Genomic DNA, 15,561 nt, shown 5'->3' on the forward strand with positions numbered 1-15,561 from the left:
ATCCATCATAAGGCATATTGATGCAAATAATAACACTCATTTTTGGTTGATTTGGAGTTGGAAATCAGCCTGACTATATACCTTGAATTGTCAGAGGAAACCCATGTGAATATGCAGTGAAATTGTAACACACTGAAATTCCCAGTGTGTGAAATGTGACTTATGACCATCATTCAGTCTACTTTATATACCTACAAGCATGTATCTATCAAGAGTTTCTGGTATTATATTTAAAAGTCAGCAACAGTGGCACCATGACTAGTGCTGGTGCTGCACAGCTCCAATGTTTGAGTCTGATTTCTGACCTAGTCACTGCCTATGAAGTTTCTTCATTCTCCCATAGTTCCTAGAGGTTTTCTTTCAACAACAACTTCATGGATCCTGGAATGTATGAGTGAATGTTGGGTTTGTGTCTTGTTTGTGATCCTCCTGAGGTTTTTCCTGTTCTTGCTGGACAAGATAGACGCAGGTATCATTTGCTGCTACTGTATAATAAAAAGGCTGTTTGGAAAATACATGGATGGGAGACAAATAAACTTAACATAATCAATAACCACCATACTGCTTGACCATGTAAAATTACAATTATTGCAACAACTTTAAGAAATCCATTACATATATATAAACACTTTTTTTCATGTGTTGTTTGATTTGAGTCAAGAAAATGTCCGATTGTATCCATTAATGAAACTTAAGCTTCCTGTATGACAACATTAATAATGTGAATATAAAGCTGATTATATTGCATGTGTTTCAATAAAGAATATAAAAAAATAAAATTGCAATTTCAAGAACATAATTTTAATGAGTTTTATTTTAGGTTGAAAAATAATACAGGTAGTGTGAGGTAGTTGCCAAGGCATTAGACTCACTGTGGGACACTAACCAAGACTGGGATCCACCTGTAAAAATATCTGTTCACTGTTAGTGACCTTGTGAATTGCCAATTATAATATAAAAGTCTTCCAAGGGCAATTTCTGTGTGGCATTTCCACGTGTTCCCATATCTTTATGATATTTTTTTCCTCAGAGTTTTTTTATCTCCGACAACACATAAAGAATTTGATGTGATTGAGATAAAAGGTATTTGTGTGTGTGTGTGTGTGTGTGCGTGTGTGTGTGTGCGTGTGTGTGTGTGTGTGAATGAATGAGTACATCCTGCAATTCACTGGCACCCTGTCTAGGTCTGTTTGTTTGTTTTGTCCACAATACTCCTTGAAAGACTCTGATTCTTGTGAACACTAACAGGATTAAGGGTTAGAAAATGAATAGATCGGTTATAGGATGAAGTATTTGTACTCATGATATATAAGCTTAAGGTCAAAAAATATTTGCCCAAGTGTATATGCATATAATGTAAAGTTCACTCACCTACTCACTCACTCACTTTTCAACAGTAACACTATTTCCCACTTAGTTAAAAAGCTGAAAATTGGCAGGATGGTACATCTACGTCAAAAGGTATCTGCTAAGAAAGGACATTTCAAAATATCAAACATTTAGGAGTAAAATCCCAACCGTACAATAAAAAAAAGCCAAATACTACAAAATCTCAAAAAAGAAAAAACAAAATTAGCCAATGAGTTTTGTTTATTTCTCATATAGCTGTGCTAACCCATCCAAGACAAGTTGAAATCTAAGTAATAATTAATATTTGGAGTGCACCATGCAAAGCCTATATCTCTGTTACATACCATCCGGTATAGGATTCGTAAAAGCAGTGTTAATTTTTGTGATGTGACATCTATTGGAATGACAAATGCCACACATTTTATTACTAAAAATGTTTGTGATGTGGCATTTTTTGGAATTACAGAGACATAGCAAGTAGACGGACTCACAGACAGACACACAGACACTTCTCCTTTTATTTAAGTATATATTTGGCAGTAATATAGCTTTATCGAGTGGTCTGCTCTTAGAGAACACGCCCTTTTTTGCTTCAGTGGTTATCGTGCAGAAAAATGCAGCATGCCGTTCGTGCAAATGAACGTCTCAAGCAGAACAGCACCTCTGACCAAGCAGTGGTTGTAATCGCGCAGAGAAATGGTGCTGGCGGCGAGTGAAAAAGGGCAGCTGCCTTGCATACGAAAAAGAGATGAGGTGGCTGGTTGTATGGAAGTGGAATAAGAAAAATTAGGCAACACTTGAAGAAGATGTGGTTAGTGAGTGGCCTCCTTAGGTACAGTATTCCCAATTCTGTCAGCTTATTCTTACTCCTCGCCATGCTGTATGAAATACATTCAGAGTCAAGCCGGATTGGATTGCTGAACACTCTTATATACATAAATGTCAAAGAATGGGGATTTGAAGGGGTGGCATGCAATATTCCTGAGAACTGGGGTTCCCCCATAGACCCCTGGAGATCAGACTATGATGTGCCACCATGCTCCAGTTTGTGGAGCACAAACGGAGAACTGCCGATACAGTGTACCAGCTCACTTCAAACCCTGGGCACAACAGAAACCGGCATTCCTTGGTCAGTTTAAACACACACAGCTCACTAAAGAGGTCCCCTAAGGACAGAACACAGAGGAAATGGACACTGTACATAGTTTTATTTCATTTCACAAGTTCTTATCTGTACAATGCTTAAAACGTTCAGTTTATTCCTTTGGACACATAAATGTGCAGCCTGTACACAACAATAATACAGGTTGTTTTATTAATTAATACTATATGTAATAAGTGTATATTGGTTTTGATCTAAACCTTTCAAAACATTTAACGGTATGAACTTACAGATCTAAGTGTTATATTCAAATGTGACTGAAACTACCACTTTTACAGGGTCTGCTGCAGGGTTAAATTATATTTAGACCCCAAAATTCTAATTATTTCAACTAATTACATGTAATTCAAAAGAAGACATTTTCCTTTAAAATTGTGTTTCACGGTGACCATCAACAAATTCCAAGTCACTGGAAAAGCAAGAAGTGATCTACAACAGGAAAGCTTTCCTCATGTGCAATTGTGTGTAGCATGTTCAAGAGACAAGGAGCTCCAGTGACTAATAAAATTTGCACTTAGAAAAAAATATTGAAATACAGAAAAGTACTCAGTTACTTACTGTATATAATGCTTCTGATACATCTGATTATCCCTTGGCACTATAACTGAGACCAACTGTCTTAGGAAATTTACCGGGTGAAAATATCGTGCCACAAGAAAAATATGGAAGGAGTCATATAAGAGGGGTAATGCAGCTGCAACTGGTAATTAATTTGTGCTCCTGTGAACCAAAAACACAAATAAATGATAAATTGAACAATAGATGTAGACTGTTGCATAAATTCCTGGCTAATTATTGAAATATTGGCTCCAACAAATTGGTTTTAACAGACAAAAACCTCATAACCATTGCTTTTATCTCCAGACATGTTATTGGTGAGATTTTTTTTATTTCCATTTGTGGAGTGAATGAGTAAAATGAATTAAACATAATTGATAAAATCCCATTAACTGAGAGTCTATTTGATAATGAGAAAAATGTAATTATTTTGCAAAGCAAATCAAAACATAGAAAAAAATATTCTAGTAGATATTATGGTGATCGGTGTTTTTTTGTTTTTTTCCAAGTGTGCAAATACACCCAGCATAGTAAAAAGTCACTTGACTAGAAAGCAACACTTTTTAGAATGTTGTCAGTGTAATAATATTTAAATCAATATTAAAAAAAATTGTTCTTGCTTATTTCTTGGAGTGTGCTTGAATTAATTGTTATAAAAGTATACAAATATTACACAAAACCGAGTTAGCATAGACTCCTTTAACCTGAATCCAAGCCCATCTGTCTTTTGTCACATTTACTTCATTCAGTTCAACGTTGTGAGAACTGGAACCCATCCCAGCACCACTATAATGGGATATATAACTCAGAGTCCTCGGTTAACATAGAACTGACATTCTGGGGATGAAAAGCAGAGTACCCGAGGAGTATCCTTGGGGACACACACACACAGAAATTGTCCAAGTGTCTGAAAAGATCAAAAACCAGCATTTCTTATTCCAATACAGATGATGTATCTGGAAATAATTCCACACAAACAACAGCTTTAATAATGAGAATATGCTATGTTCTGTAAGAAGGTGGTTATTTTAGTGAGAGGCAGAGGTATTAGGAGGTTATTCTTTGTGAGCAAATCAAAAGAATCATTGAGGTGGCAATTAGGGGTCAATATGCAAAGGTGTCTTATCCTTCACCAGAATCAGTAGTGTTTTGATACAGAAACAGAAATATGGCGCCTCAGGGTCCAAGCTCTATTGGCAGCATTATTTCAAAAAACATATATATACAGTGGGTACGGAAAGTATTCAGACCCCCTTCAATTTTTCACTCTTTGTCATATTGCAGCCATTTGCTAAAATCATTTAAATTAATTTTTTTCCTCATCAATGTACACACAGCACCCCATATTGACAGACAAAAAAAAAAGAATTTTTGAAATTGTTGCAGATTTATTAAAAAAGAAAAACTGAAATATCACAAGGTCCTAAGTATTCAGACCCTTTGCTCAGTATTTAGTAGAAGCACCCTTTTGAGCTAATACAGTCTTCTTGGGAAAGATGCAACAAGTTTTTCACACCTGGATTTGGGGATCCTCTGCCATTCCTCCTTGCAGATCCTCTCCAGTTCTGTCAGGTTGGATGGTAAACGTTGGTGGACAGCCATTTTTAGGTCTCTCCAGAGATGCTCAATTGGGTTTAAGTCAGGGCTCTGGCTGGGCCATTCAAGAACAGTCACAGAGTTGTTGTGAAGCTACTCCTTCGTTATTTTAGCTGTGTGCTTAGGGTCATTGTCTTATTGGAAGGTAAACCTTCGGCCCAGTCTGAGGTCCTTAACACTCTGGAGAAGGTTTTTGTCCAGGATATCCCTGTACTTGGCCGCATTCATCTTTCCCTCGATTGCAACCAGTCGTCCTGTCCCTGCAGCTGAAAAACACCCCCACAGCATGATGCTGCCACCGCCATGCTTCACTGTGGGGACCGTATTGGACAAGTGATGAGCAGTGCCTGGTTGTCTCCACACTTACCGCTTAGAATTAAGGCCAAAAAGTTCTATCTTGGTCTCATCAGACCAGAGAATCTTATTTCTCACCATCTCAGAGTCCTTCAGGTGTCTTTTAGCAAACTCCATGCGGGCTGTCATGTGTCTTGCACTGAGGAGAGGCTTCCGACAGGCCACTCTGCCATAAAGCCCTGACTGGTGGAGGGCTGCAGTGATGGTTGACTTTCTACAACTTTCTCCCATCTCCTGACTGCATCTCTGGAGCTCAGCCAAAGTGATCTTTGGGTTCTTCTTTACCTCTCTCACCAAGGCTCTTCTCCCCCGGTAGCTCAGCTTGGCCGGACGGCCAGCTGTAGGAAGGGTTCTGGTCGTCCCCCACTGTGCTCTTGGGAACCTTAAGTGTAGTAGAAATTTTTTTGTAACCTTGGCCAGATCTGTGCCTTGCCACAATTCTGTCTCTGAGCTCTTCAGGCAGTTCCTTTCACCTTATGATTCTCATTCGCTCTGACATGCATTGTGTGCTGTAAGGTCTTATATAGACAGGTGTGTGGCTTTCCTAATCAAGTCCAATCAGTATAATCAAACACAGCTGGACTCAAATGAAGGTGATCTCAAGGATGATCAGAAGAAATGGAAAGAACCTGAGTTAAATATATGAGTGTCACAGCAAAGGGTCTGAATACTTAGGACCATGTGATATTTCAGTTTTTCTTTTTTAATAAATCTGCAACAATTTCAAAAATTCTTTTTTTTGTCTGTCAATATGGGGTGCTGTGTGTACATTAATGAGGAAAAAAATTAATTTAAATGATTTTAGCAAATGGCTGCAATATAACAAAGAGTGAAAAATTGAAGGGGGTCTGAATACTTTCCGTACCCACAAAGGACTGTACAATTCAGTCCTTTAAAATAATTTGCCAGCATATGTTCTACTGAAGAACACACGTATAGACAAATAGATTATAGTTGTGTAATGGACTGAAATCTCATGCATGCCTTGTGCCTGCCTTGCATGCAGTAATGTTGGGATAGTCTCAGGATCCCTGTGACTCTCAGCTGGATTAATGAAGTTCAGGAAGTGGATACATGAATGTGATATAGTCTGAGGATAAAAAAAGTGTTTTTGCTTAATAACAGGCTTTCTCAATTCATTATTTTTTTCTCAAATTTGGCAGTCACTTGACATCCTGCTAGTGATGCATGGTGATGTTTTCACCACCCACAATCTTAGAACTGCCTGGCTGAGACTTGAGAAAATGCTTTGTTACCTGAATACGCAGCCAGCCAAGGTGAAAAGAACAAGTCATTCGGCATTTTCTCAAGAATTTCTGAAATATGCAGTCTGTGGTGCACCAATAGATTATTCAGTCCTCTCATACAGTGCCATTAAGAGTGAAGTAATGGATATCATATGAAATGGGTGAACACCAATAAAATGCTATTTAAAAACTGATGTGGTGGACGTCCTTAATAATAATAATTCTTTACATTTATATAGCGCTTTTCTCACTACTCAAAGTGCTCTCCACACAGGGAGGACCTGGGAAGCGAACCCACAATCTCCTTTGCAGCAGCACTACCACTGCACCACCTGTGAGGATATTAAAATGACCAAAGTGAGCAAGGCATTCTACTTTAAATGAATTCAATCTCCACTCCTTGCTTTGGGCCTGACCTTGAAGAAGACATTTACAGTACCTATAAAGAGTGTTAAAAGTTTTGATATTTTATTGTTATGCAACATTAAATCACAGTCGATTTTATTTGGCTTTTTTGGCACTAACTAACAGAAATAGACTCTTTAAAATCAAAGTGAAAACAGGCCTTCCCAAAGTGATCTAAATTAATTACAAATATAAAAAATAAAACAATTGATCACATTAAGTATTTACTCCCTTCAAGTCAGTATTGAGTAGATACACCTTTGGCAGCCATGACAGCCTTGAGACTATGTGGAGAGATCTTCTTCAGCTTCTAGACACACTAGGCACATCTAGACACTGTCAGGTTGCATGGGGATCATGAGTGAACAAACATTCTGCCAATACAATACAATTCAACTTATTATTTTTAAAGCACTCTTCACTGTGGGCAGGCGCAGAGCACAGTGAACAATTCTCAGTTAAAATACAAGTATAGATTAGTTAAAACAAACAGATAACAAGGTAAAAACTGATTAAACATAAATGGAAAACAGCAATATCTGCCCATTAATTAACACAGGAGTCATTTAATTGACTAAGGAGGAGATTAAAATTATAAAATAAAAGGTCAATAACAAAGGTCCAGATCTGGGACCTTCAGCCAACTTGCTGCTCCTGGGTTTTCTGTAGTGGAGTCTGAGCTGACCGTCTAATCAGAGGAGAGAATCTTTTCTTTATCGTATGTGACTTTTCCACAAAGGAGAGCAATGGCACCAAGTGCCATATTCAGATACTGAGAAGAGAAACAAAATAGAGAAGGGTTAGTAATGGTTTATAAATATTATGATACTTATTTTTCTGAACTAATAATTACCAAATAGAAATGTATTATGTACAGCTAATCATCAGCTTTAATCAGTGTATGCTAGACTAAAGTAGTAAGTCTTCAGCATTGACTTAAAAGCTGAGATTAAAGGGGAATCTCTTATATTATCCGGCAGCCACAAATTGGATTGAGATCTGAACTCTGACTTGGCCACTCCAGGACATTCTTGTGTAACTTTGGCTTTATGCTTGGGGTTCTAGTCTTGCTGGAAAACAAATCTCCAAAAGTACAGGTTTATTGGAGATTACATCTGGTTTTCTTCCAGGATTTCCATTGTAAGTGACCCACACAACACAGGAAAAGAGGTTTGGGGGCAGCCACCTGTATACTTGCAATTGGCTGCCAAAGTTGTAGCAAAATGGTGGTTCATATGATATAGATCAGTCCATAACAAAGAACAATGCAAACAGGCAAACATGGTGGTTATATAGTGTGATCACGGGAAATGATGTGATCAGACAGGAACCAGAAGAGACGTGGCCAGACCCAGAAGTGATGTCCTCGGACCTAGAACCAGAACTGATGTCTTGGGCCCGGAAGTGACATCATTGGACCCAAGCAGAATTTCCCGTGATCGGTTTGTCAATGGAAAAGAACAAGGATTACTGCACTCTGCCGTCCCTTGGTCTGGCATGGAATTACCATCTTTTGAGCCTTTAAGCTCCCTCCCATGCGCACGTGTGTGACACCATGTATTTAGCTGCATTCATTTTACCCTCACAAGTCTTCCAGAACCTATAGCATCGTGCTGCCACCACCATGCTTCATGGGGAGGATGGTGTGGTTTTAATGATATGCAATGTTAGGCTTATATCTACCATAAGATCTGTCAGCCTGATGTTCTTCTAGCACAATCACTTAGTTTTTGTAGCAGTGTGCTTTAGGCAGGTTCACATCCATACCATACAATTTTCATTTTGTGTTCATAAGAATTACTTATGAATGAAAACATATAATGTTCTGTTCATGTCTAATTATGCAAGACATCAAGCTTTTTGGACCTTTAGGCCCAAAAAACCCAATTTATAGACCATTTGTGTAAATCATTACATTTTTTAACTCCCCTAATTATTTTCTTGTCTCCATCCCCTGACTAGTGCTTTTCAATCATTTTTTCAGAAAGTTGCTTGAAATGTTCTTTTGTCTTCATTGTGTAGGTCAGGTTACCATACTGACACCACAAGCCGGCCCTACTAGTTAGGTTGCATTTACAGTATACTACATTTTAAGTTGATGCAGCATTCTCATCTCCTAAGCAAGGTGAGGAAGCAATGAAAAAGGCAAATAAAATGCTATGTTATATGTCTAAAACATGTGAATATAAATCAAGACACATTATGGTCAGAATATGTAATGCATTAATAAATTATTGCGTGCAGTCACCACATTATGTAAAATACACAGCAGCACTTGAAGTTGTACAGAGGAGAGAGATGAAGAGACTCGTGTATAAATGGTGTGTACGTACAAAAATGATGCGTACGCCTGTTTCCATGCTCACTTCGAGATGTATAAAAACTAAACTTGGCGTAAAGCCATGCATATTTTCACGGCAGGGTTCCCCTTTGCGTATGCACTATTTTAGATAGATAGATAGATACTTTAGTGTTGTCCCTCTGACTTGTACATGTGTGGCTTTGGGCTCCCCTTTATGCTGGACCAGGTAGTGTTTCCGGTGCCATGTCATATCCTTTGGGAAACACTTTGGGACATAAGAAAAGTAGGGAGGCCCCCTGCCCCAACTGTGCCCACTATCAATATATAGTGGACCAACAGGGCTGCATTTCCACACTCCAATTCCCAAGCATCCCTGCGGGTGTCCCAACTGGGTTCCCATGTGAGGACCACTGCCACCTAACATGGGGAATGGAACAACTCCTGATTCCCAGCTATTGCTGGTCCATCCATTATTTCCTGCTGGCTGGACACAAAGTTATTTCTCTGATCATCGTCGCTCTGGCTAATGTATACTTTCCTGTCTCATCCCAGATGCCCATTATACTCCTACACTAAATAGATAGATAGATAGATAGATAGATAGATAGATAGATAGATAGATAGATAGATAGATAGATAGATAGATAGATAGATAGATAGATAGATAGATAGATACTTTATTAATCCAAAGGGGAAATTCACATGCTGAATTTTTTGCTTGGTTTTGCAAATTGGCAGCACCCAGTGTCAAAGCAGTGCTTTGGTGGTCTGCATTTCTTTTTTAGATTCACATCTATGATGTGGATTTTATCAAATATACCAAAATTAATTGCATATCGTTTACAAATTTAATTCACTTGATTGTGATCATTCTGTAACCATGTAATGGTGCACAGAATGACCAAACTATTCCAATTACCATGGCTGCTTTAGTGTTAACAGAAGACATTGCAAATGGAAGAATTAGAAGAGAAAGTGTATTTACAGATGATGATGACTGGCATTTACGTCGATTTTGATTTCTAAGAGCTATCCTCTTGGAGCGGTGTGCTGAACTAGCCCCAGATTTACAAAGGCTTTGAGGAATTGTGCTCTACCTGCTCCTTTGCAAGTACTGCCCAATCTCAGGTTTTTAGCCACAGGAGCTTTTCAACATGAACTTGCTGACGATCAGGTATTTCACAAACATCACTGAGTCGTCCCATGCCAGTTGTATAGAATGGTATTATCTGAGTGGCAATCGGAGTGGTCAGCTACACGCAAATTGCTATTGCAACAGCGCTGGACAAGTTACATCAGCCAGGGATGAATCACCAAAGAATGAGCAGGCATTACATCATATATAGCTGGAAAACCTATAAAAATGGCTTTTTCCAACTAGTACAGCAGAAGGCAAGCAGTCCTTTTAAGGATAGTGAGTCACCTCAAAGTAAAGAGCAGAGAATCAATCCGTTGTGGCACTCAGTGCCATCGCTACGCTACAAAGGCACCTTCAGAGAATGAATTTGCTTATGTAAATAGAAAGCATTTCCACTCAATTAATGTGCTGCTCTATAGTCCACAGAAAGCGCGTCGCAGTGTGCAAGCATGTACCTGAAGAGATGCGCTATGATGAACCTGACCCAGGCCCACCAAATGATCAGCCAAGTCGGACAGTGTTACAACTTCATTTGAATGTAATTAGCGGAATGTAAAAACAGGTAATCAGATGCAGCATTTATTTTTTAACCAATTCATTTAATTTGTGGTCAATATCACATAGTATATTCCTTAGTTCATTGGCCACATCTCTTACAGCATCCACTATTGCATTTTCTGATTCCAGAACAGCGCTCATCAGCACATAGCCAGATGGCTTCCCAGCGGTTTCCCAAGGCAGAGGTGTGTGCACAGCAGCACCCTCACCACCTAAGAATCGTACGGTGGTCAGCTTTTGTAATATTGTCTGAAACAGAATAAACAGACAGTGAGCTGTGACGCACCTTTTCACATCGACTGTGCTATCTGACCTTTTTTTTTTTATTTCAAGTACTGTGCGACTTTCTGAACTAGAACTTTGGAGTGTCTTTGCCATGCTTTTGTTGCTTATACCATTGTGACACAATCACTGAAATTCTTCTTTTTTCACATACCTTTTCCATTATAATTTTATACCATGCACTGAATGAAAGGTGATATTTACATTGATTTGCATATTAAAATATGCAAAATTCTGGGAGGAGTCAGGGTAGGGCCGTACGCGTGTGCATGTTTGTTAAATTTTACGTTCGTTTGGATTTGTAAAGTGGAAGTGCGTGAAACTTGCCATACGCACAGATTTATGCATCTGGATTTTTTTGTGCATATGCACATTTCCACTTTTGTCCATAATCCATGTTTTAGTATGAATTCTACGGACGTTTTTATACATGAGGCCCCAGAACTTAATGACGTGTCCTACACTGACATGCACAGAATGTTCAACCACCATCGGGAGATTGTGTGGGGACCTAATTCATATACCGCAAGAAGTATGGGACAACTTAGCTATCATCTATACGAATACTTTCTTCTCATTTGTCAAAATTTCTTATGTGGTTAAATTGGTGGAAAAAATTAAAGGCTTTGCTTGGTTACGATTTTTAGGTTCCCAATTAAAACCTCACTACAATTCTTATTTTGCCTTATCAGAAAGGTTTTACCTAATTGATTGACCTACTGGTTGCCAAGTTTTAAAAAAAATTACCTAACTATACACTCTTTTTTAAGAGTCATTGTTAACAAAAAGTTCAGTGAATTTATTTCTAAATCTCTCTATATATAAAATCCAACGTTTATCTGTCTGTTTGTATGAATGTCTGTCCACTTTTAGATTTAGATCAGGTTTTTTCCTATAAGTTGCTTGAACATTCAGTTTGATTTTACAACTTCTCTCATTGCACTATGTACATGTATCATAGTTCTCCTGCGGTATAGATTTATTTTCGCGAATCCGAGAGACATGCAGCGGGCCGAGGCGAGGGAAACGGGGCCCTCCTCACTCACGTGCCAGCCTTGGTGAGTTCCTTACCTCTGCTTAGCTAGCAAATGAGAAAACTACTTAACTGATTTAGATCGGGTTTTTCTCTATAATTTGCTTGAACATTACGGTTGATTTTGCTACTTTTCTCATCGCGCTAAGAATCATAGTTCAGTTGCAGGAGCGATGTATTCACACTAATACGAGACAGAGGGTGCGGGGCGAGGGGAGGGGGAAGCATGATGTCACTGTCCTGTTTCATTATTACATAAGCGGAGCCGTGGGGGACGGCTAGTATAATATAAAACTAACACAGTGGTGAGTGAGGAACCCAGTAAGCGAATATGTGGTCTTATAGAACTGGCCATAGATAGTTGCCCAACCTTGGCTTACTCTGCCCCTTTTAACCATGGCTGCACAAATATTATTTACTAAAGTATACACATTAAAATTAATTTCTCCTTAAATGCCACAAACATCACTATCTGCCTCTGTAATGAAAATAAACGTAAACTGCTGGCATTTAAGCAATCCTCATATACGTTCGTTTGCTGGGATGGCCATAGTACGTTTATTATGTGGACCTGTTTGTTGTGTCTGTGGTTTGTTTAAAAAATGTTAACACAAATCTCTTTTTGCTTTTTTAGTGGGTAGGACAAGGAACAGGAACAGGAAGCCAAGGAGGATCATGCAATTCTCTTAAAGCCCCTCCTTCACCCTAAGAGAGACCACAACAGACTGAGAGTTGCACAGCAAGGGAGTAAAAATGAAGTTGGATACTTTAAGAATTGTGGGAAGAGCTTATGAATTGATTATAGTTGTATGGTGACCAATTGTGTATGTTGAACAAAACTTGAAGACTTTTCTCTATGCCTACATGAGTTTCCTTTTTTGTTCAGTTGCATGCTGAGTGTTTATAAATTTTATACTCAGTTATGAAACAGTAAATAAACAGAAAACTTCCCAACTCCTCACAAAGCTAAAATGTTGCAGGTAATGTGAGAACATTCAAAGTGCATCTTAAATATCAGTATTTTATGTTTTAAAGACATCTGTGTGTAGCACATGTTAAAAAGCACTAATTTTATTTTTAAATAGTGCATGTTTTAGTGAAGTATTCTAATACAAATTTTTTTTCCTGTTTCTGTTATGAGAATAAAAGGTGTGAAATTGCAACTAATATTAACCTCTTAGCAAACTACTGTGATTTATTATTTTTAGATCTATTGTAGCATTTAAAAAGTCCTCTAAATTCTTCTTAATAAATTTTTATATATAAAATGCATTTGAGCTTCAATTACAAAAGAAAGTAGACAATGCCCGGACAATTCACATATTCATTTTCAAGACTTTTTGTTTTGGCGATGATCACAAGATGAGCAGGGCATTCCAGATTTCTCTTTCACTAAGAAAAGATTCAAATTCTTCCCGGGGATTCCAAGACAGCTGTAACGTATAATACCTTTAGCTTGACCTGGATCTATCATGTGGTCTATTCCCAGTGAAATGTGCCAGGTAAGGAGGCACCTAGGAAGCATCCTTAGCACATACCAACACCAGCATAATCAGTTCTCAAGTGTTATGCTTTGGATTGCGTCTTCTACAGCGTGTGATTTTCACATTTTAAATATTCTCAGTATAAAAGGTGGTTTGGTGTCAGGATATGACTCTTGGACTTTAGATCTGTTATTTGTGCTGAGACACTGAATTTTTTATAGCTCTTATAAACTGAGTTCACCTGACAGCACACAATGCCTTGTTAGTACAAAAATAGCTTTGCTCTTGTTTCTTGAGGATGTCCAGCCAGAGACTCCTTTGTGATGAAGAGGCTTATAGTCTAATAATGCATGATATCGACTTTGAGGGCAATTTAAGCACTGCAGGCACCTCCCAAGATGTTCAATAGGTTATTCCTGTCAATGGAAAGACACATAATCAGAGATGTTGGATGAACAGAAACTTGAATGTATGGCATTTTTGATTCAGAGGTTCTTTTGGATTGCCATGCTACTTGTCATCTGATAGACAGGAGGACCACCAAACTTTGGGAACTCTTATTTTGACCACATGTAATAGTGATATTGCTCTATCAGTCACTGCACTTACTTCATGGTTGACAATCGCAGCATACATCGGAAAATAAATAGCAAATTTTATGCAACCACAGATTCTTATGACTTTATAGGTACCAAGTAGTTGTGCAAGTCTAATTGGTATCTCTAATTGTGAAGAAGTCCATAAATTACTTAAAGACCTCTAAAGAGCAACTACAGGAAGCAACTCTGTTCTTTTCCATTAAAGAACCATGAACTTATATATGGAGATGCTGAATCATGCCCTGGAGATCACATTGAGATAATTCAAGAAGGATAACATTGTCTGCAAAACAAGATGGACGCCACTATCAAAACAACTGAGCTGTATAGTTCATAAAAACTACAAACAAGACATAACCTTCATGGATTCCAACATTCATCCATTTTCCAACCCGCTGAATCTGAACACAGGGTCACGGGGGTCTGCTGGAGCCAATCCCAGCCAGCACAGGGCACAAGGCAAGAACCAATCCTGGGCAGGGTGCCAACCCACCGCAGGACACACACAAACACCAATCACACACTAGGGCCAATTTAGAATCGCCAATCCACCTAACCTGCACGTTCTTGGACTGTGGGAGGAAACCCACGCAGAAACAGGGAGAACATGCAAACTCCATGCAGGGTCCCGGGAAGCGAACCCAGGTCTCCTAACTGCGAGGCAGCAGCGCTACCCACTGCGTTACCGTCCCACCCTTCTAACACTCATCATTAATGAAATCAAGTTACACAGCTCTTCCAATTAAAATACAGGGACATAATGGTACACAGGAGAAACTTTAGCCCATCATACTGTCACCAAACTACTTGCAAGTCATTCCAGTATATGTGGTGTTTGAAAGTCTATAAATGCCCAGGCTTGGAAAACTCTCATGATTTGTCTAATATCTGTTCAAGGAAACAAAGCTTGTCATTTCTTACAAGCCTGTTAGAGAATTCATGTTTCTCCTGATAGACTTCAACTATGGGAAGGAACTTGATGTGTAGAATTCTTGTTATTTTTATTTTTTATTTTTTTAAGCATTTTATTAATTTTGTTAAAATCAAATGACATTCCATACAAGCAAGTCAAGTTTAACAAAACTAGGTTCAAAACAAATCAACCCCCACCCATGAGAAAGAGAACTAGGCCAGCAGAGTAAAACTTAAAACTAGTAAAAATAAGTAAATAGATAAATTAATAAATGAATAAAAATAGAATAAAAAAAGAGGGGGGAGTATCCACTTCCTCAATTTAAGTGCTTATTCTAAAATGTTATTGATTAGTTCTTGCCAGGTTTTGAAAAAGGTTTGTACAGATCCTCTAGGTGAGAATTTGATTTTATCCAATTTCAGATAATATAGAGCATCAGTTACCTACTGACTTAAAAGAGGTGACTTAGCATTCTTCCAGTTGAGCAAGATAAGCCTACATGCCAATAATGAAGTAAAGGCGATTACAGTTTGTTTTTCCTTCTCCATTTTAAGCCCATCTGGAAGTACACCAAACACAG

The 15,561-nt window shown here is 38.4% G+C and overlaps 1 protein-coding gene across 4 annotated transcripts in view; it reads left to right on the forward strand.

Annotated features, from left to right (window-relative positions):
• The window catches only part of LOC114645959 (synaptotagmin-9-like), a 300,882-nt gene extending 286,440 nt beyond the window's left edge, over window positions 1-14,442 (forward strand). Inside the window, exon 7 of one of the 4 annotated variants that reach the window (XR_007934104.1) lies at window positions 12,620-12,641. Coding sequence is in view for 2 of the 4 variants with exons in the window: in XM_051922775.1 (XP_051778735.1) it covers window positions 10,532-10,648 (117 nt within the window). In the remaining 2 variants the exon portion in view is untranslated. Of the gene's footprint in view, window positions 1-10,531; window positions 10,735-12,619 lie in introns of those variants that run through there. The other 3 variants (XR_007934105.1, XM_051922775.1, XM_028793898.2) reach the window with 3 other exon arrangements.
• Window positions 14,443-15,561: the final 1,119 nt, after the last annotated feature.

Source organism: Erpetoichthys calabaricus, chromosome 2 (genome assembly GCF_900747795.2).
Source record: "Erpetoichthys calabaricus chromosome 2, fErpCal1.3, whole genome shotgun sequence".
Classification (NCBI taxonomy): domain Eukaryota; kingdom Metazoa; phylum Chordata; class Cladistia; order Polypteriformes; family Polypteridae; genus Erpetoichthys; species Erpetoichthys calabaricus.